At 45.8% G+C, this 20,725-nt stretch overlaps 2 protein-coding genes across 2 annotated transcripts; one reads left to right on the top strand and one right to left on the bottom strand.

Moving 5' to 3' along the window:
• Positions 1–784: 784 nt before the first annotated feature.
• LOC139167006 (p53-induced death domain-containing protein 1-like) lies at positions 785–6,785 on the top strand. Its single transcript, XM_070751378.1, has 4 exons — positions 785–1,496; positions 2,176–2,238; positions 3,449–3,612; positions 4,292–6,785. Exons 2-4 carry the CDS (start codon positions 2,218–2,220, stop codon positions 4,521–4,523), a joined length of 417 nt encoding a protein of 138 aa, XP_070607479.1. The 5' UTR covers positions 785–1,496; positions 2,176–2,217; the 3' UTR covers positions 4,524–6,785.
• On the bottom strand, positions 5,521–19,959 carry MTRF1 (mitochondrial translation release factor 1). Its single transcript, XM_070751377.1, has 10 exons — positions 19,878–19,959; positions 17,734–18,157; positions 16,614–16,705; positions 14,756–14,837; positions 10,586–10,693; positions 10,333–10,505; positions 9,444–9,561; positions 8,307–8,443; positions 6,281–6,379; positions 5,521–5,723 (listed from the first exon to the last, which is right to left on the bottom strand). Exons 2-10 carry the CDS (start codon positions 18,140–18,142, stop codon positions 5,601–5,603), a joined length of 1,341 nt encoding a protein of 446 aa, XP_070607478.1. The 5' UTR covers positions 18,143–18,157; positions 19,878–19,959; the 3' UTR covers positions 5,521–5,600.
• Positions 19,960–20,725: the final 766 nt, after the last annotated feature.

Below are 20,725 nucleotides of genomic sequence, written 5' to 3' on the forward strand. Positions count from 1 at the left end.
TCTAAAACTGTATTGTTAGTGGTATGTGTCTATGGAGATACTCAGTCCTCCAGGTCTTTGGGGGTTTATTTATTGATAGAGTTGAAAGGGACCATGACGGCCATCGAGTTCAACCCCCTGCCCAAGCAGGAACCCTATAGCACACCAGTCAAGTGGGCAGTTCAATCTTCTCTTAAAAATGTCCAGAGTGTTGGAGTTCACAACGTCTGCTGGTAGGTTGTTCCACTGGTTGATCGCTCTGACCATCAGGAAGTTCCTCCTTATCTCCCTGTTGAATCTCTCCTTGGTCAGCTTCCAGCCGTTGTTCCTCGTCCAGCCCTCTGGTGCCCTGGAGAATAAAGTGACCCCCTCCTCTCTTTGACATCCCCTTGTATACTTGTAGACTGCTATCATGTCCGCTCTGGCCCTCCTTTTCTCTAGGCTATCCATGCCCAGTTCCCTCAGTCTCTCTTCGCAAGTCTTGGTTTCCAATCCCTTAATCATCTTGGTTGCTCTTTTTTGCACCTTCTCCAGAGTTTCAATGTCTCTTTTGAAGTGTGGTGACCAGAACTGAATACAGTACTCCAGGTGTGGTCGGACCAGGGCGTAGTAGAGTGGTATTAAGACTTCCCTGGTCTTGGAGTGTATTCCCCTGTTGATGCAGGTTAGGATTGTGTTGGCTTTTTTAGCTGCTGCTGCACATTGTTGGCTCATGTTTAGTTGATTGTCCACCAAGACTCCGAGGTCTCTTTCGCAGTCGCTACTGCTAAGAGGGGTTTCTCCCAGGTTGTATGTGTGTCCAGGGTTTTTTCTGCCTAGGTGAAGGACTTTGCTCTTGTCGATGTTAAACATCATTTTGTTGGTGTGGGCCCACTGTGTTAGTCTGTCTAGGTCTTTCTGTAATTTGAGCCTGTCTTCTAGGGTGTTGGCTACCCCCCGGCGGGTTTTTTTTAAGACATTTTGCTTCTCATCCAAGAAGACTTCTTCAGCTCTGACTGGATGGTGGGGAATGGAAGGACCAGACAGGTGGTCATTTGCATCCTTTGAGAGATTCACTGAGGCTACTTGGAGGTTTATCTAGTAAGATATAAGGTCATCTTGTTTGTACAGTTTGCATATACTGTACAGTAAAACTGGATGGCCATTTTCAAGAACGCATTGGACGTTCTTCAAAACGTATGTTCTCCTTCACTGAAAAAAAAACGTTGCATTACACAACAGTTACTAACAAAGTTTTCAGATGTATTCAGGCATGGGTAACAAATAGCTTTAAAGCCCGTTAAAAATTAACATCAGTTTTGTTGTGGTTGGTGTTAGCAACACTTGGATATATTCAAATAACCGTCTTGACATAAATCAGTTTTCTCCAGTTAAAGCTACTCAAAGCTCTGAGCTTGGCACAGGAACCTAAGAAATATTTGAAATTTGAGGAGGAAGAGAAAAAAAAGAAGAGGAAGAAGAAGAAGGAGGAGGAGGAAGAAGAAGAAGAGGAGCAACTATCGAATTAAAACCAACGGGTAAGTAAAAGAAAGAAACTTGGAGGAAGATGTATGAAAAAAAATACTTTTTAAAACTATTTTACCATTTTAATGATGCAATGGGGCTCACCACCTTTAGAAATATTTGCAGAGTTGGACCCTGAAAATTCCCAAACTATCTTGTAAAGGGAGGAAATTGCTTCTCTGCAGCCATCCCTGTGAGATTCCACCAGAAGGTCCATTACATTGAATTTTAGAGACCCCTTTAAACATGTTTTAAGAATGAGCGCTACAATAAAACGATAAATGATTATTCCTTCCCTGTACTGTTCCCCCACCGCAGCCCACCCATTGATTAAGCCAGTCATTAAAGAATAGTTTTTTGCAATAAAAGGACTATCAAAATAGGATCGAATTATTTAACTTTGACACCAAAGTGAATTAGAAGGAAGTTACTGTTTTGCTTTTTAAATTTGTGTTTCTCACACAGGAAAATTAAGCTTCCGTATGGTATCTAACTATCAGGAAACAGGCTTTTTACTAGCCTAAACAATTTGATTAAAAGGCAGGGCGCTCTCACACCTCTTTAATAAAACGAGTTACTGTCTGAAAAAGTGCTGCTACCAGACTCCTGATTTACTGATAAAAATAATGACCTGTGAACAACCCACGGCAATAAATTTCAATAGAAATCAAAAAATACTTTATTTCTATCCAGTTTTCCTCTTGAATCAAAGCCCCCAGTGGATCCTGAACCAGGATGCCGAATAGAGCCCAAGAGGTAAGTGTAACAACGTCGTTTGGCAGGCCCCAGGGGAAGAGCCTTCTCTGTGGCGGCACCGGCCCTCTGGAACCAACTCCCCCCGGAGATTAGAACTGCCCCTACTCTTCCTGCCTTCCGCAAACTTCTTAAAACCCACCTTTGCCGTCAGGCATGGGGGAATTGAAACATCCCCCCCCCTGGGCACGTTGAATTTATATATGGTATGCTTGTGTGTGAGTCTGTTAGTTTGTGGGGTTTTTTAAATCTTTAAAATTTAAAATTGTTGATTACTTATGATTTGTCTTTTTACATGTTGTGAGCCGCCCCGAGTCTTCGGAGAGGGGCGGCATACAAATCCAAGTAATAAATAAATAAATAAATTTTGTCAGAATTCTCCTTAGGAATCAAACCTGTCAATTTTTTAAAATTATGAATCCAGCGTTCCAGATGCTGAAGTTTGGAGCTGGCAAATGATCGTCCCAACTCTTACCTTGCAGATTTTTTCATTGTTACTGTCTGCGAAGAATGTTTTCCACGCCCTAAGTCTTTGCAGAGTTTTCTGCATTGTTCCAAATAAGTTTCTTTCCAGCCCTAACCAGGTGCTAACCATGTTCCCAGCTCTCATTGCTTGCAAGCCCTTTCACTGTTACTCTCTGTGAATAATGTTTTCCAAGTCCTAAGTCTTTGCAGTTCTTTTTCATTGCTCTACTTGCTCAGAATTTTTCTTTCCAGCCCTAACCAGGTGCTAACCATGTTCCCAGCTCTTACTGGCTGGCAAGCTCTTTCCTTGTTACTCTCTCCAAATAAGGTTTTTTTTTAAAGCCCTTAACCAGGGGATAAAATAATGTGCTGAAGCTGACCAGACTAATGACACTAGCCAGATTAATATCTGGTAAGCTGATTCTTTTCCCTATTTTCCTCCCTCAAATTAAGGTGAATCTTATATTCCAGTGTGTCTTGTAGTCTGAAAAATACGGTATACAGTATATTGGCTTGAACAAGTGAAGACATGAGGGAAAGTCCAAGAAGAACCTGATTTGTAGATGAATTCTCTCTTTGCCTCCATCCTTTACTTGGTCAGGATGAAAACCCAACTTAGAAAAAGCCTAAATATGTCACTCAAGCCTCTTAAGACATCTGGGTTTGGGGTATAATGCAACTCTGGTCTGAACCCCACGTTGACTCCATCAAATGCCTGACCATATTCTACGGATATATCCATGACTAGGATGCCGTCATCAATCTCCAGTCCCTCCGAGATCTTGGCAAGCAGCTGAGCTTCGAGTGGACTATGGTGGCTTATGAGCTGGGCTTCACTCGGGCTGAAATTAGCCAGATCCATGCCATGACCCCACAGAAGAGAAGTCAGGCTCAGAAGATGCTGGAACACTGGTAAGGTCACCCCTGACAAAGGCTTTGCTCTGTCATATGCCCTTGAGATCTTCACATTCATTTAGAATTATCCTGATCCAAGGTTGGTACATAGATGGATGGAGGGATGGATAGAGGGATGGATGGATGTGGAATGGATGGATAATGAATAGATGACGGGTGGATGGAGGGAGGGATGGAGAGAAGGATGGTGTATGGATGGATGGGTGGGTAGGTGGTAGATGGATGATGGACTGGTGGATGACATGGATGACAAATGGGTGGATGGGTGGATGGAAGGTGAATTGATGGATAGTGAATAGATGATGTGTGGATGGATGAATGGAGGGAGGGAGGGATGGATGATGGAGGGAAGGATGGTGTATGGGAGGGTAGGTCATGGATGGATGATGGACTCATGGATGACAAGTGGAGAATGGGATGGTGGGTGGGTGGGTGGGTAGGTGGATGGATGGATGGATGGATGGTGAATGGATGGATAGTGAATACAATACAATACAATGCAATAAATTAATAAAATAAAATATAAACAAAATAAAATAGTAAAATAAAATAATAAAATAAATAAAAATAAAATAAAATAAAACAATAAAAATTAAAATTCAGAGACAGTCGAATGGTTGGGCTTTGGATTCCTTCTGCCAAAATTCTTCTGAACCTGTTGGTCATCCCTGTCCAGGTACGAACGGTCATGGGAGAAACCGAACAAGACCAAACTGCTTCAAGCAGCTCTGGAAAAATCCGGAAGGCAGGATTTGGCCGAGAAGCTTCGTTGCCTTCACTGGGGCCATCAGAAGTTGAGCAATAAAGTGGAGCTGCCCTCGGCCTTCCCCTTCCTCATCACAGTGTACAAAACGATGAATAACAAGGAGCGGCTCAAGAAAATTAACCAGCTTGCTCATGGGTTATGAATTATGGGTGTGGGCACTCATGCATGCGCAATAGTGTGCACACATGCTCTTTTGACCCCCGAGGAAAAAAAGGTTCACCATCCCTGCCCTAGAATATGGCTTCAAATAATATTTGGGAATAGGTTCCCATATGAGTTACGTTCATCAGCCCTCTTCTTAAATTACTGATTTTGTTCTTGTTTGACTTTGCTGGTAAATCTATTTGTCCTCTCTGATAAACCAATCAGAACTAGTCACTAATGAAATTGCTTCTTTGTGAAGTTATGGGCACATTTTGGATACAGTGGTGAGGTGCAGGGGGGAGAAATTGAGACTATTTGACAAATGTTCATGTTAACCAATTTGTTAAATAATAAACAAACCAATTTGTTAAATACGAAACAAACCAATTTGTTAAATAAAAAACAAACCAATTGGTTAAATAATAAACAAACCAATTGGTTAAATACGAAACAAACCAATTGGTTAAATACAAAACAAACCAATTGGTTAAATACAAAACAAACCAATTGGTTAAATACAAAACAAACCAATTGGTTAAATACAAAACAAACCAATTGGTTAAATACGAAACAAACCAATTGGTTAAATACGAAACAAACCAATTGGTTAAATAAAAAACAAACCAATTGGTTAAATACAAAACAAACCAATTTGTTAAATACGAAACAAACCAAGTTGTTAAATACGAAACAAACCAATTGGTTAAATACGAAACAAACCAAGTTGTTAAATGCGAAACAAACCAATTTGTTAAATGCGAAACAAATCAATTTGTTAAATGCGAAACAAACCAATTTGTTAAATGCGAAACAAACCAATTTGTTAAATGCGAAACAAACCAATTTGTTAAATGCGAAACAAACCAATTTGTTAAATGCGAAACAAACCAATTGGTTAAATACGAAACAAACCAATTTGTTAAATAAAAAACAAACCAATTTGTTAAATACGAAACAAACCAAGTTGTTAAATGCGAAATTAAACAAAGGGACCAGTGTTCTTCGTTTTCTTTAATTTTTACCAACACAATGAAGGGGCTATTTTTTTTAATTTTAAAAAAGTTCATTCATCAGTTCAGGACTCCACCGACAGAGATTTCAAATTGTTTTCCAACTGTTCAGCCAGAAGTTTCATCTGTGAAGCCTCCAACAGGCTGCTGATTAGATTATCCAGATGTTCCTTGCCATTTAAAAATCCCTACAAACAAAGATTTGAAGAAGTTACTGTAGATGAAGACAATCAAAGTAAACTTTGTTCATTCTTTAACCGGACATATCTGGACAGCGCAATACTCCAAAATTTAGTTGCCAAAGGGGCTATGAAATGATTCCCAAAGGACTTCAGATCTTGTACATCTATTATTCCGTACGCAATTAATTCTAAATTCTTGTTAGGAAAATTGAGATGTTAACAGTGGCCTTCCTTCCTCTGTGAACTTACAAATCCTCTCCCCTCTCCATCTGTTGGGATGGGAAGAACCATTCACATTTATACTTTTTGTGTTGCTATAATATGAACTGGCCACTAGAAGGCAGGCAACAGCTGCAAGGATCAGTCACTGGCTGCCTCCTGTAGGTCAGTTCTTAGCATAACACTTCAGATCACAAGACAATATTTTTTCTGTTATTGTAAAGGCAGCCTTCTTTTTTTCTTCTTCTTCTGCACTTCAGAGTCAAAATAAACTCTAATGAATTGACTCTTCAAAGCAGCTGCATCTTTTACATCCCCACCCATCAGGAGCTGGGAATAAATACTTTGATATCGCGGACGTCATAGGAAATTCTATGGTCGGTCACCCGATCTTGGTTGAAGTTGTACGTGCGAATTCTCTCCGACTGGGATCTTGACCCTAACTGTGAAAGAAGAAAGAGTTAGTCCTCAGGTTACAACCATAACTGAGCCGAAAACCTGTGTTGCTAAGTAAAACTGTTGTTAACGCCCAATTATCAGACGATTCTTTTACGTAGCGTATTCCACCATCAATCTCTCTGCAATTTTTAATTTCTTGTAATCAAGTTTACATTTCGAGCACAGGTCTTGATATTAACAACGTCCCTGGCTGTCATATATACGAATGAGTTGGATTGGTGTGTATACATGTTGTTATGTCCATTTTGTATTAGTTTATTATGTTTTTAGAGATTTTGACATATTTTTGACTTCTTCTATTGTTTCCGTAATTCTTTTATTGTTGTCAGTCGCCCCGAGTCCTTCGGGATTGGGTGGCATAGAAGTCAAATAAATAAGTAAATAAGAAAATATTATTTTACTGAAAGAGTAGCAGATGCTTGGAACAAACTTCTAGCAGACGTAGTTGGTAAAACCACAGTAACTGAATTTAAACATGCCTGGGATAAACATAAATCCACCCTAAGATAAAATACAGGAAACAGTATAAGGGTAGACTAGATGGACCAGGAGGTCTTTTTCTGCCGTCAATATTCTATGTTTCTAAAATGTTTTCGTTTCGGGGCACAACCATGTTTCAACCTCCCTCTCTTCTCCACACACCCCACTTCTTTTCCGCACTGATAATGTTATTTAGTTGGGTCCCGAAATGTCTACAAGAAAACCATCCAGCTCCGAGAACACCCAGGACTCCGCAGTTCCACCTCGAGCTACAAATACAGTGGTACCTCTACTTAAGAACTTTTCTAGATAAGAACCGGGTGTTCAAGATTTTTTTTGCCTCTTCTTAAGAACCATTTTCTACTTAAGAACCTGAGCCCAGAAAAATTTCCCACGAAATTTGAGAGCGGCACGAAGGCCCGGCCAGTTTCCTGCCATTCTCCCTTTAATCCCGGCCATCTGGGCTGCCAGAGGAGCCTTTTGGTGGCGCTTAAGGAGGCTTTGGCAGCCCAGAGCGAACGAAGCATTTTCCTTTCTCTGGGCGCTTGGAGAGGGAATAAACCTCTGCCAGTGCCCAGAGAAAAGAAACGCTCCCTTCGCTCTGGGCAGCCGAGGGGTCACCACAGCGAAGGAAAGGCTACAAAGCAAGCGAGCGAGAGGAGAGGGCAGCCCTTCAGCATGGGGAGGAAGAGGAAGCAGGTAGCAGCAGCAGCAGCCAGTGTATGGGAGGCAGCCTCGTGCCGGGTGTACAGTAGTCCCTCACCTATCGTTGGTGTTACGTTCCAGACCCGGCCGCGATAGGTGAAATCCGCGATGGGGAATTTATCGACTGATAGTACTTATTTAAGTATTTATATTGTAATTGTTTGGTAAGTTTTCATTGTTTTAAGTGTTTATAAACCCTTCCCACACAGCATTTATTTTAGATACAGTATTTAAATACAGTATTTACAATTTTAGATTTATTTATTTATTTTGAAAAACCTGCCGATCGAGTTCGGCGGGCTGTTTAAATCTGCCGATCGACTTCCTCAGAAACCCGCGATGAAGTGAAGCCGCAGTAGGTGAAGCGCGGTATAGCGAGGGACTACTGTATGGGAGGCGCGTCCTCCTCCTTGCTGCCTCTGAGTCTGTCTTTTTTTTTTAGAGCCTTACAATTTTGGATTTTTTTTTATTCCCCTCCCCTCCCCTTCTTCCTCCGGTAGCGACTGTCCTCCTCCTTCTCTTCCTCCTCCCACCCAAATTCCAAGCTTTTATTTCTTTGCTTTTACATCGATTCCTATGGGACAAATTGCTTCTACTTAAGAACATTTCTACTTAAGAACCTGGTCACGGAACGAGTTAAGTTCCTAAGTAGAGGTACCAGTGCATTCTCTCTTTTTGGCGTCTTCATCCCTCACACAGGTTCACTGTCACCCTGTTGGACTTTACCTGCAGTTTCCTCGTGCTTTGCTGTTGGTTGATTTCCTTGACCACGGTCTGAAGGTAGAGCTTCTCTCTCAGGGTTTGCAACGCCGTTTCCTTATTCGCCAGCTGCGATCGGTCCTGCTGGCATTCAACAACGATCCCTTCGAAAGAGAAGAGAGGATGCGACAGACACCCAGAGTGATTTTTTTTTTTTTTGCAAACCGGTGAGATAATAAAGCCATCGGTCCGTCCATTACCCTGGGGTGGGGGGAATTATTGACCCCCTCAGAGAGGGTTCGCAACTTGGGCGTCCTCCTTGATCCACAGCTGACATTGGAACACCATCTTTCAGCTGTGGCGAGGGGGGCGTTTGCCCAGGTTCACCTGGTGCACCAGTTGCAGCCCTATTTGGACCGGGAGTCACTGCTCACAGTCACTCATGCCCTCATCACCTCGAGGCTCGACTACTGTAATGCTCTTTACATGGGGCAACCTTTGAAGAGTGTTCGGGAACTTCAGATCGTGCAGAATGCAGCCGCAAGAGCCATCGTGGGGCTTCTCAGATTCGCCCACGTTTCTACAACACTCCGTGGCCTGCATTGGCTGCCAATCAGTTTCCAGTCACAATTCAAAGTGTTGGTAATGACCTTTAAAGCCCTACATGGCTTTGGACCAGAATACCTCTGGAACCGCCTTCTGCCGTACAAATCCCAGCGGCCGATAATGTCCCACAGAGTTGGCCTTCTCCGGGTCCCATCGACCAAACAACGTCGTTTGGCAGGCCCCAGGGGAAGAGCCTTCTCTGTGGCAGCCCCGGCCCTCTGGAATCAACTCCCCACAGAGATTAGAACGCCCCCCACCCTCCTTGTCTTTCGCAAATTACTCAAGACCCACCTATATCACCAGGTATGGGGGAATTGAGACATCTCCCCCAGGCTTTTATGTTTGGTATGTATGTGTTGCATGGTTTTTAATTGCTGGGGTTTTATATATCTTTTTCTTTTAATATTAGATTTGTTCCACTGTAACATTGTTTTTATTATTGTTGTGAGCCACCCCGAGTCTCCGGAGAGGGGCGGCATACAAATCTAATAATATTCATACATGTTTACACAACAGAAGGAAAATGAGGATTAAAAAGGGGGGAAAAACCCACCGTACCTGTAGGGAGGTGAGTGACTCTAACAGCGCTGTCGGTTTTGTTCACGTGCTGCCCTCCGGCGCCTTTGGCTCGAAAGGTATCGACCCGTAAGTCGCTGGGGTTGATTTTTATCTGTACCTGGGAAAAGGGGTCTGAGGTGTAATTGGATGGATGGGTGGCGGCGGCATACAAATTGAACTACATAAATAATAAATAAAGAAGGGGTAAAGAAGGAAGAAAGGGAGGAAGGGAGGGAGATGGATGGATGGGTGGATGGAAGGAAGAAGGGAAAGAAAGGGAGGGAGGGAGGAAAGAAGGGAGGCAGGAGGGAGGGAGATGGAAGGAAAAAGAGGGAGGGAGTGGGGAAAGAAGGGAGGAAGGGAGATGGATGGATGGAAGGAAGGAAGGAAGAATAACAGCAAGGACAGAAGGGAGGGAGATGGAAGGAAAAAGAGGGGAGGAAGGGAGATGGATGGAAGGAAAGGAAGGAAGGAAGGAAGGATAACAGCAAGGAAAGAAGGGAGGCAGGAGAGAGGGAGATGGAAGAAAGAAGAGAGGGAGGGAGAGATGGAGGGAAGGGAGGAAGGAAGGGCAAGACAAGCCAATAAGATGGATACAGAAAAGAAGGGAGAGAAGAAAAAGAGGGAGGAAGGACAAAGGAAGGGAAAGAGGGGAAAAAGAGAACCAGCAACAGGGACACATGGAAATCCTCCTTTTAACATGGAAACCTTTGGAGCCTCTTCCAAGGCAGAGCCACAGCTATGGAAATAACCGATGTGATGCTAACTTCCAGTACAGGTGGCATTCAACAAAAGGAGAGAGGGAGACACAGACACAGAGAGAGAGAAAGAGAGAGAGTGAGACACCGAAAGACAGAGAGAGAATGAAAAGACACAAAGGAACGGCTACCTCCTCCGACAAAGGCAGGACGATAACCGTCATGGTGCCGGTGTGAATCCGCTGCATTCGCGAAGACAATCCAGTTTCTGGGATCCGCTGGACTCGGTGGGTCCCTCCTTCAAACTTCAAGTGTTTGTAGACGAGGCTTCCCAAGACTCGGGCCGCTGCGTGGTGGAGCCCCCCTTAAAAAAAGCCAAAACTCGTTTCATTTTGGGGGGAAGGGGCACCCCGTGGAGATATCCGGGCGAGGGGCTTCTCCTACCAGTGTCAGCTCGGCAGTACTTGGTGATTTCAAACGTCCAGCCTTTGTATTCTGCATAATTCTGGTACATGTCGAAGATTTCACTCGTGAATTGCTGGCAGATATCGCCTGAAATGTAAAATCCTCTGAAATATCAGTATGAATAGTATTTTTTAAAAAAATAAACTTTATTGGTTTTCCACTCTTTTCTTTAAAAAAACAATAATACAATGATACTTTTGAGTAATTCTGCATTGTTAGGTCATTCCATTTTTTCCTCTAAATTTCATCACAGTTCACTTAATCTTATTTCTCGTGTCATATTATACGTTTCTATTTACTGTATTTTTCGGAGTATAAGACATACATAGAAACATAGAAGACTGACGGCAGAAAAAGACCTCATGGTCCATCTAGTCTGCCCTTATACTATTTCCTGTATTTTATCTTACAATGGATATGTGTTTATCCCAGGCATGTTTAAATTCAGTTCCTGTGGATTGACCAACCACGTCTGCTGGAAGTTTGTTCCAAGGATCTACTACTCTTTCAGTGAAATAATATTTTCTCACGTTGCTTTTGATCTTTGCCCCCACCAACCTCAGATTGTGTCCCCTTGTTCTTGTGTTCACTTTCCTATTAAAAACACTTCCCTCCTGGACCTTATTTAACCCTTTGACATATTTAAATGTTTCGATCATGTCCCCCCTTTTCCTTCTGTCCTCCAGACTATACAGATTGAGTTCATGAAGTCTTTCCTGATACGTTTTATGCTTAAGACCTTCCACCATTCTTGTAGCCCGTCTTTGGACTATTATTTTGGACGTCTATTAGATACAAATCTAAGACACACTTTAGTTTTTGGGGAGGAAATAGGGGAAAGAATCTGCTTACCAGGTATTCATCTGGTTAGGATACTTAGTCTGGTCACCTTAAAAAAACTTTATTCTGAGAGAGTAACAATGAAAGAGATTGCTTCCAGACAGATGAGCTGTACTCAAGGATTGGTCTTGCAAATGTTTTGGATGCTCTGGTGAGTAGTGTGAGATTACCGGAGCAGAAGCTACATAGGATTAAGTTAACAACTCTTGAAGCCTTTTTGGCGATGTTGTTGCAGTGGGCTTTGGCACTTGGGTCATTGGACATGAGTATTCCAAGGTCTTTTACAGAGTGAGGGTTGTCTGTAAGGTCGTGTTTATTCAGCTTGTATTTGGTGTTCGGATTCTTTTTGCCAATGTGGAGGACGGAGCATTTTTTGGTTGAGATTTGGAGTTGCCAGATGTTTGACCATTCAGACACAAAGTCAAGGTCTTTTTGGAGAGCAGCTGTGTTATCGGTGGCATAGTTCCCTCTAAGCTGCGCAGTGCGCTATAGCGCAGAGGTTTTTACCTCTCAGCCCAGGGAATTTCAAATTTAGCGCGGAGGACTGACCTCCGCGTTGAAATTTGAAATGAGAACTGCTGCTGCTCTACAACATAGGGCAGCAACAGTTCCTTAGGAAAGGCGGGAAAGAAAGGGGCCGGCCAACTGCAGGCCGGTTTCTTCCCGCCCCTTAAACTCCGGATTTTCCCCTCCCCGGCCACGCCCATCGGCAGCCAAACGGTTGTTTAGCTGCCGGCTGGGTAAGGTAAGCCTCCCTGGGTGTGGGGGGGGGGACTGCTGACAAAGAGGGCTGGTGGCCATCCTGCCGCTAGGCCTCCAAGCCTGCATGGGGGGGGTGCCAACGAAAAGGGCTGGTGGCGCGGGTGGGGTGCGACGAGCGCGCCTCTTCTCTGCGGGGGCCCTCGTGTGAGGTGTACCGCAAGCCAGGCCCGGCAGTGACAGCAGCCATCCACCCCCTCGCCCTCCCAGGCATCCATGGCGCCTTTTACCTGCTGCCGAATAGCCACACAGTCCCGGACTCCGAAATCGCTCTCTTCTCCGGTCAGCAAAGCCATCTGCCCAGGAAAGCGCCATGCGTTGAAAAAGCACGATGCTTTCCTGGGCAGCCGGCTTGCTGGCCGGAGAAGCGGGCGATTTGGGAGTCCGGGACTGTGTGGCTTTGCGCCACGATGACAAACGGCTCCGGAGCAGGTAAAAGTCAGCCGGGCAGAGGCGGTGCGTGGCTACTTCCTCTTCACTGCAGAGCCGCGCGGAGGCGAAGACACGACGCCCGAACACGCTCCACCTCCCGGGAGCCCGGCCGACTTTTGGAGCCGTTGCTTTCGCCCGGGCTCCCGGGAGGCGGAGCGTGTTCGGCCGTTGTGTCTTCGCCTCCACGCGCTGCCTCCGCCCAGCCGAAAACAAAACGGTTCCAAAAGTCGGCCGGGCTCCCGGGAGGCGGAGCGTGTTCGGGCGCCGTGTCTTCGTCTTCGCCTCTGCGCGCCGCCTCCGCCCAGCCGAAAACAAAACGGTTTTCAGAAGTCAGCCGGGCTCCCGGGAGGCGGAGCGTGTTCGGGCGCCGTGTCTTCGCCTCCGCGCGGCTCTGCAACGAAGAGGAAGTAGCCACGCACCGCCTCTGCCCGGCTGACTTTTACCTGCTCCGGAGCCGTTTGTCTTCGTGGCGCAAAGCCACACAGTCCCGGACTCCCAAATCGCTCGCTTCTCTGGCCAGCAAGCCGGCTCCCCAGGAAAGCATCGTGCTTTTTCAACGCATGGCGCTTTCCTGGGCAGATGGCTTTGCTGACCGGAGAAGCGAGCGATTTGGGAGTCCGGGACTGTGTGGCTTTGCGCCACGAAGACAAACGGCTCCGGAGCAGGTAAAAGTCAGCCGGGCAGAGGCGGTGCGTGGCTACTTCCTCTTCGCTGCAGAGCCGCGCGGAGGCGAAGACACGACGCCCGAACACGCTCCACCTCCCGGGAGCCCGGCCGACTTTTGGAGCCGTTGCTTTCGCCCGGGCTCCCGGGAGGCGGAGCGTGTTCGGGCGCCGTGTCTTCGTCTTCGCGTCTGCGCGCCGCCTCCGCCCAGCCGAAAACAAAACGGTTCCAGAAGTCAGCCGGGCTCCCGGGAGGCGGAGCGTGTTCGGGCGCCGTGTCTTCGCCTCCGCGCGGCTCTGCAGCGAAGAGGAAGTAGCCACGCACCGCCTCTGCCCGGCTGACTTTTACCTGCTCCGGAGCCGTTTGTCTTCGTGGCGCAAAGCCACACAGTCCCGGACTCCCAAATCGCCCGCTTCTCCGGTCAGCAAAGCCATCTGCCCAGGAAACACCATGCGTTGAAAAAGCACGATGCTTTCCTGGGCAGCCGCCTTGCTGGCCGGAGAAGCAGGCGATTTGGGAGTCCGGGACTGTGTGGCTTTGCGCCACGAAGACAAACGGCTCCGGAGCAGGTAAAAGTCAGCCGGGCAGAGGCGGTGCGTGGCTACTTCCTCTTCGCTGCAGAGCCGCGCGGAGGCGAAGACACGACGCCCGAACACGCTCCACCTCCCGGGAGCCCGGCCGACTGGAGCCGGGGATGCCTGAGAAAGCTAGGGGGTGCGTGGCTACTTCCTCTTCGCTGCAGAGCCGCCGGGCAGAGGCGAAGACAACAGCACCCTCCACTCTCTCTCTGGCTCTCTTTCTCTCTCTTTTTCTCTCTGTTGCCGGCGTGGTGAACGAGAGAGAAAGAGAGAGAGAGAGAAAGGAGGGGAGAGAGAAAGAGAGGGAAAGAAAGCAAGAGAGAGAGAAAGAGAGGGGGGAAGGAGGGAGAGGGAAAGACATGGAGGGAGGGAAGGAGGGAGAGAGAAAGAGCAAAAAAGAGAGGAAGGAAGGAAGAGAGAAAGGAAGAGGGATGGAGAGAGAGAGGGAAAGAAAGATGAAGGAAGGGAGAGAGAAAGGGGGAGGGAGAGATAGAAAGGAGGGAGAGGGGGGTAGTTAGATAGGGAGAGGGGAAAGGAAGGGCTTGGAGAAAGGCAGGGGAAGAGAAAGATAGAAAGGAAAGAGGGAGGGAGAGATAGAAAGAAAAGAGGGAGGGAGGAAAGAAGGAGGGAGAGATAGAAAGGAAAGAGGGAGGGAGAGATAGAAAGGATAGAATTATGGATGCAAGAACTTGCTCATGTGTGATAGCGCACGCCCACACTTTATTTATTTATTTATTTATTTATTTATTTATTCTTATATGCCGCCCAGTGCCAAAGGGACTGCCGCTCAGACACTATACTTTTCCGCTCACCCCGGAAAAAAATTAGAGGGAACACTGATCGGTGGTGTTGAAAAGTTAATGAAATGTTTGCTCACCTCCTGTCGTCCTGCCAGAGGTGACTTCTAAAAGGACACTATTTTCATCGTATTTGTCCCTCGGTGTTATCTTCTCACAAAGCTGAAGAGAGAAAAAAAACCCCAAAGTATCGGTTGACCAATTCCCTTATACAGTGATACCTTGTCTTACAAACTTAATTGGTTCCGGGACAAGGTTCTTAAGGTGAACAGTTTGTAAGACGAAACAATGTTTCCCATAGGAATCAATGGAAAAGCGATTAATGCGTGCAAGCCCCAAATTCACCCCTTTTGCCAGCTGAAGCGTTGGTTTTTGCGCTGCTGGGATTCCCCTGAGGATCCCCTCTATGGGAAACCCCACCTCCGGACTTCTGTGTTTTTGTAATGCTACAGGGGAATCCCAGCATCGCAAAAACGAGCAATTCGCTGGCAACTGAAATCCGAAGGTGGGGTTTCCCAGCGAGGGGAGCCTCAGTGAAATCGCAGCATTGCAAAAACACCGAAGTCCTTGAAACCCCATCTCCAGACCTCTGTGTTTTTGCGATGCTGGGATTTCACTGAGGCTCCCCTCGCTGGGAAACCCCACCTCCGGACTTCCGTTGCCAGCGAAGCGCCCATTTTGCACTGCTGGGATTCCCCTGCAGCATCACAAAAACATGGAAGTCTGGAGGTGGGGTTTCCCATGGAGGGGAGCCTCAGGGGAATCTCAGCAGTGCAGAAACGGGCGCTTCGCTGGCAACGGAAGTCCGGAGGCGGGGCATCCCAGCAGCAGCGGTGGGTTTGTAAGGTGAAAATATAGTTTGTAAGAAGAGGCAAAAAAATCTTAAACCCCAGGGTTTGTATCTCGAAAAGTTTGTATGACGAGGCGTTTGTGAGACGAGGTATCACTGTATGTCCATTTTGAAGGCGTTCATAACTTCTATTTCAGATCTGAAGAATTCCGTTTGTAATTACGGGTAATTATACGCTGCCCCGAGTCCTTGAAGAAAGCCGAAAATCTCCATATACAGTGATCCCCCGCTCGTTGCGAGGGTTCCGTTCCAGGACCCCCCGCAACGAGCGGGTTTTCGCGAAGTAGCGCTGCGGAAGTAAAAACACCATCTGCGCATGTGCAGATGGTGTTTTTAACTTCCGCAGCGCTAGCGAGGAGCCGAAGATTGGGGCCGGCGCGGCTGTTTTAAAACGTCGCCGCCGACATGGGGGGCTTGCTAGCTCCCCCCCAAACCCGGGTTGGGGGTTCGGGGGGGTGCTAGCGAGCCCCCCATGTCGGCGGGGACGTTTTAAAACACCCGCGCGGCTTTCCAATGAGTCCCGAAGACAAACGTGGAAGTTTGACGTTTGTCTTCGGGACTCATTGGAAAGCTCCGATCGTTTTAAAACAGTTGCGCCATTCTCCACTGACTCCTGGCGAACTTCCCCGCTTTAGGAGTCAGCGGAGAACGGCGCGCCTGCTTTAAAACGATCGGAGCTTTCCAATGAGTCCCGAAGACAAACGTCAAACTTCCGCGTTTGTCTTCGGGACTCATTGGAAAGCTCCGATCGTTTTAAAAAAGGCGCGCCGTTCTCCGCTGACTCCTGGCGAACTTCCCGGGCGAAGGGCGGGCGAGCGGGTGCTGGGGGGGGCTTCGCCCTCCCGCCAGCAAGAGGGGGAAGACCCAGGGAAGCCGCCCAGCAGCTGATCTGCCGGGCGCCATCTACGCATGCGTGCCCATAGAAAAAAGGGCACGCATGCGCAGATGGTGTTTTGACTTCCAGGTTCAAAAATCGCAAATTACCCTGTTCGCAATGGTCGGGGACGCAATAACCGGGGGATCACTGTAGACAAAACTCTTGATAAACACGGACCACAACAGCTGGATTGCAGCTGGCTTCCGCTCACCTCTAGATAGAGCGCTCTAATCTTCTGGGTCAGGGTGTCCTTCTCCTCTGTGGCAAGTTGTAGCAGAAGTTTCCCCTCTGACTGCGTTAGCTCTGTAATAAAACGGCAGAACAACGGAAGTTTAAAAGACAGGAGTAAGTTACACCAGATGTCTGAAACTCAGGTATCGGCGACGGTCCTACAGAGGCAGTCCTCAACTTCGGACAGTTCACGTCAAGCTTCGAAACCTACTTGTGCTGCTTTCACTTCTGCCACTTTATAGCTTGCCAATAATAATCTTGAAAAGTTCGTTAGAAGAGGCGTTCATAAGACGAGGTACCACTGTATATTTAAACTAAAAACAATAACTAAACTTTGTGATGAATCATTATTTAATGCTACCACCATTCATTCATTCATTCATTCATTCATTCATTCATTCATTCATTCATTCATTCATTCATTTATTGGATTTATATGCCGCCCCTCTCCGGAGACTCGGGGCAGCTAACAGCAATAATAAGACAGCGTACAATAATAATCCAATACTAAAAGCAAATTAAAACCCATTAATATAAAAAACCAAACATACATACAAACATACCATGCATAAAATCGTAAAGGCCTAGGGGGAAAGGGAATCTTAATTCCCCCATGCCTGGCGGCAGAGGTGGGTTTTAAGTAGCTTACGAAAGGCAAGGAGGGTGGGGGCAATTCCAATCTCTGGGGGGAGTTGGTTCCAGAGGGCCAGGGCCGCCACAGAGAAGGCTCTTCCCCTGGGTCCCGCCAAGCGGCATTGTTTAGTTGACGGGACCCGGAGAAGACCCACTCTGTGGGACCTAACTGGTCGCTGGGATTCGTGCAGCAGAAGGCGGTCCTGGAGATATTCTGGTCTGGTGCCATGAAGGGCTTTATAGGTCATAACCAACACTTTGAATTGTGACCGGAAACTGATGGGCAACCAATGCAGACTGCGGAGTGTTGGTGTAACATGGGCATATTTGGGGAAGCCCATGATTGCTCTCGCAGCTGCATTCTGCACGATCTATTTGTGATCCAGTTCCGTGTTAAGCGCACCACTAGCCCCGGTAAGTGGAATCCACCCCTGGTCGGAAGTCGGGGACCTACCTGGATCACATACCTGTACACATTTTCTCCAGTTCCTGAATTTGTTTCTCAGCCTCTTCTATTTCTTGGAGCGTCTCCACGAAGGGCGACAATTCCGCCCGCCGTTGGGTGAGGTCCTTTTCCTTAAATCCGTTCATCGAACAGGTGCTAAGCAACAGATCGATCCTTTCAAACTCTTGCTTCAACGTCCGCAGGTACGCCTCCAAGGGGCCGCTGTCCCAGAGCGTTCCCAGAGCCGTGGCGCTGGAATGGAAGGTCCTCGCAGATGTGATGGTCTGGCACTTACAGCTGCGCGGAAGGGTTTTCGGTTCCGTCCGAAGGGAGCGTTTTTGAGCAAGGGGAGGAAGACCGCAACTCCGGCGATACTTGAAGCATTTGGGGAAGAGCAATCTAAAAACGGGCCTCGTTTGGTGAGGTTGCATCTCGGGTGGAGACCCCTGGAATACACAAAACCAGAGCATAGAAACAGAGAAGATTGACGGCAGAAAAAGACCTCAGGGTCCATCTAGTCTGCCCTTCTGCTATTTCCTGTGTTTTATCTTGGGATGGATCTATGTTTATCCCAGGCGTGTTTAAATTCAGTGACTGCGGATTGACCAACCACGTCTGCTGGAAGTTTGTTCCAAGCATCTACGACTCTTTCAGTCAAATAATATTTGACTGAAACGTTGCTTCTGATCTTTCCTCCAACTCACCTCAGATTTTTCCTTCCTTCCTTCCTTCATTTATTCCCATCTATCTTTTCTCTTTATCATATGTATGTCTACCCACTCATCTGTCTTCTCTCTTCTATCATCTATCCTCTTTATCTATCTATCCATATTCTCTATCATGCTTGTCTACCCCCTCAACTATCTGTCTGTCTGTCTATCTCTATCTATCCATCTTCCCTATCATGTCTGTCTGTCTACCCACCCATCTCTCTTCTCTCTATCATCTAAGAAATATACACTGCTCAAAAAAATAAAGGGAACACTTAAACCACACAATATACCTCCAAATCAATCAAACTTCTGTGAAATCAAACTGTCCACTTAGGAATCAACACTGATTGACAGTCAATTTCACCTGCTGTTGTGCACATTCAACTTTGTACAGAACAAAGTATTCATTGAGAATATTTCATTCATTCATTCAGATCTAGGATGGGTTCTTGGAGGGTTCCCTTTATTTTTTTGAGGTATGTATGTATGTATGTGTGTGTGTGTGTGTGTATATATATTTATTTATTTATTAGATTTGTATTCCGCCCCTCTCTGAGGCGGCTCATAACAACAATAAAACAATTCAAGACAAATCTAATAATTTAAAAACATTTTTAAAAAACCCCGTTATTAAAGCAGACATACACACACACAAACATACCATACATAAACTGTATAGGCCCGGGGGAGATGTCTCAATTCCTCCATGCCTGACAGCAGAGGTGGGTTTTAAGGAGTTTACGAAAGGCAAGGAGGGTGGGGGCAGTTCTAATCTCAGGGGGGAGCTGGTTCCAGAGGGCCGGGGCCGCCACAGAGAAGGCTCTTCTCCTGGGACCCGCCAAATGACATTGTTTAGTCGACAGCACCCGGAGATATACCGATTAAGAAAGGAAACCCATTTTTCTTCCCAGGGTTATTTTTGCAATGGCATAAAATAGCTTGCTAACCCCATTTTACAGGCTCTCTAACTGAGCAAGGCTCAAATCAAACAAAGCTGCAAAACACAAAGGCTGCATTTTCAAAACAGAAAAACCTTTGCAGTTTATTGCAAAGCGAGGCCCTTCCTTAAATGCATTCCTGGGAAACCTACAATTTTTGCACCTGGCTTGCTCAGATCCACCAGCTTTATTCCCCCGAAAAAGCTGCAGGCGATGAATGGGAATGATTGTCTTTTTATGGCTTTCTGGGTTTTTAGCTTATAAATTTAAATTAATTGGATTCAAGACGCTATGTATTGTTCCGTTCTATGTTGTAAGCCGCCTCGAGTCCATAAAAGTCCAATTGATAGATTAATAAATAAATATTCCTTTGCTCCTAGCCTGTTTGCAAGCAAAATGCAAATCCAGACAAAAAGGCCGTTTCATTGTTTTTTGCAAAAAAATACATTTTTGCAATTTTTATTTTTTGCAAAAAAAGCAAATAAAAACCCAACAACAAACCCCCTATTGCTCACCTTGAAGGAAAGTAGACTTCCAACACCGGCTCGAAAAAGGAAACTGCAGAGACCAAGCAAGGAAGTGGAAGGAGAAACCACATTCCCCAGCAACCCTTGCGTTCTTGAACTACTACTCCCACAAGGCTATTGGGAGATGCTCAAAGTTTTAACCTCTGCCATGCCACAGCCCTACAAAACACTGTGCAAAAGCAGTATTGATTTTTTTTTAAATGGAGATGAATTTCCCATGTTATTTTCTTTTCTGGTTCAGCATTTTTCAAATTTAGCTTTGTCCTCCTCCCTTAAATCTCCATCCCATTTTTTTTAACCCAGTGGTATTAAAGCTGGATTTCTTACATATATTTTACTATGAGTTCATTATGTATTTTACTATGTGTATACCCACTAAAACCTTCATTGTGTATTGGACAAAATCAATCAATCAATCAATATATAATAAACAATTACTGTTTTAATCTTTGAGTTTCAGCCATCCCTGGTCTGGAGATATAAGGGAAACTTTTCAAAATTAAACTGGCATCTTTTTCAAAAAACACTTTCCACGCAACAATTGTGTTCATAATTGAGTTTCAACCATCCCTGGTGATATAAGTATGACTGTTTTTATTTTAAGGGTTTTAAACTGCTTTTTAATCAGTATTTGTACTGTGTTTTGTTGTTGTGAGCCGCTCCAAGTCTTTGGAGAGGGGCGGCATACAAATATAATAATAATAATAATAATAATAATAATAATAATAATAATAATAATAATAATAATAACAACAACAACAACAACAATATAAGGAAAAGTGGCTTTTTAAGGGTTATTTATTCTATGCTATTGGCTGTTTCATTGTTGTTACATT

This window comes from Erythrolamprus reginae, chromosome 4 (assembly GCF_031021105.1).
Source record: "Erythrolamprus reginae isolate rEryReg1 chromosome 4, rEryReg1.hap1, whole genome shotgun sequence".
In the NCBI taxonomy this organism is placed as follows: Eukaryota; Metazoa; Chordata; class Lepidosauria; order Squamata; family Dipsadidae; genus Erythrolamprus; species Erythrolamprus reginae.

Coding starts and splice junctions, on each gene's coding strand:
- LOC139167006 (XM_070751378.1), top strand. CDS start 2,218: ATGCCGAATAGAGCCCAAGAG. Junction 2,239..3,448: donor TGCCGAATAGAGCCCAAGAG/GTAAGTGTAACA, acceptor ATCCATGACTAG/GATGCCGTCATCAATCTCCA. Junction 3,613..4,291: donor CAGAAGATGCTGGAACACTG/GTAAGGTCACCC, acceptor ATCCCTGTCCAG/GTACGAACGGTCATGGGAGA.
- MTRF1 (XM_070751377.1), bottom strand. CDS start 18,142: ATGCAACCTCACCAAACGAGGCCCGTTTTTAGATTGCTCTTCCCCAAA. Junction 10,506..10,585: donor GTACTGCCGAGCTGACACTG/GTAGGAGAAGCC, acceptor GCTTTTTTTAAG/GGGGGCTCCACCACGCAGCG. Junction 9,562..10,332: donor TCCTGCCTTTGTCGGAGGAG/GTAGCCGTTCCT, acceptor CCCTTTTCCCAG/GTACAGATAAAAATCAACCC.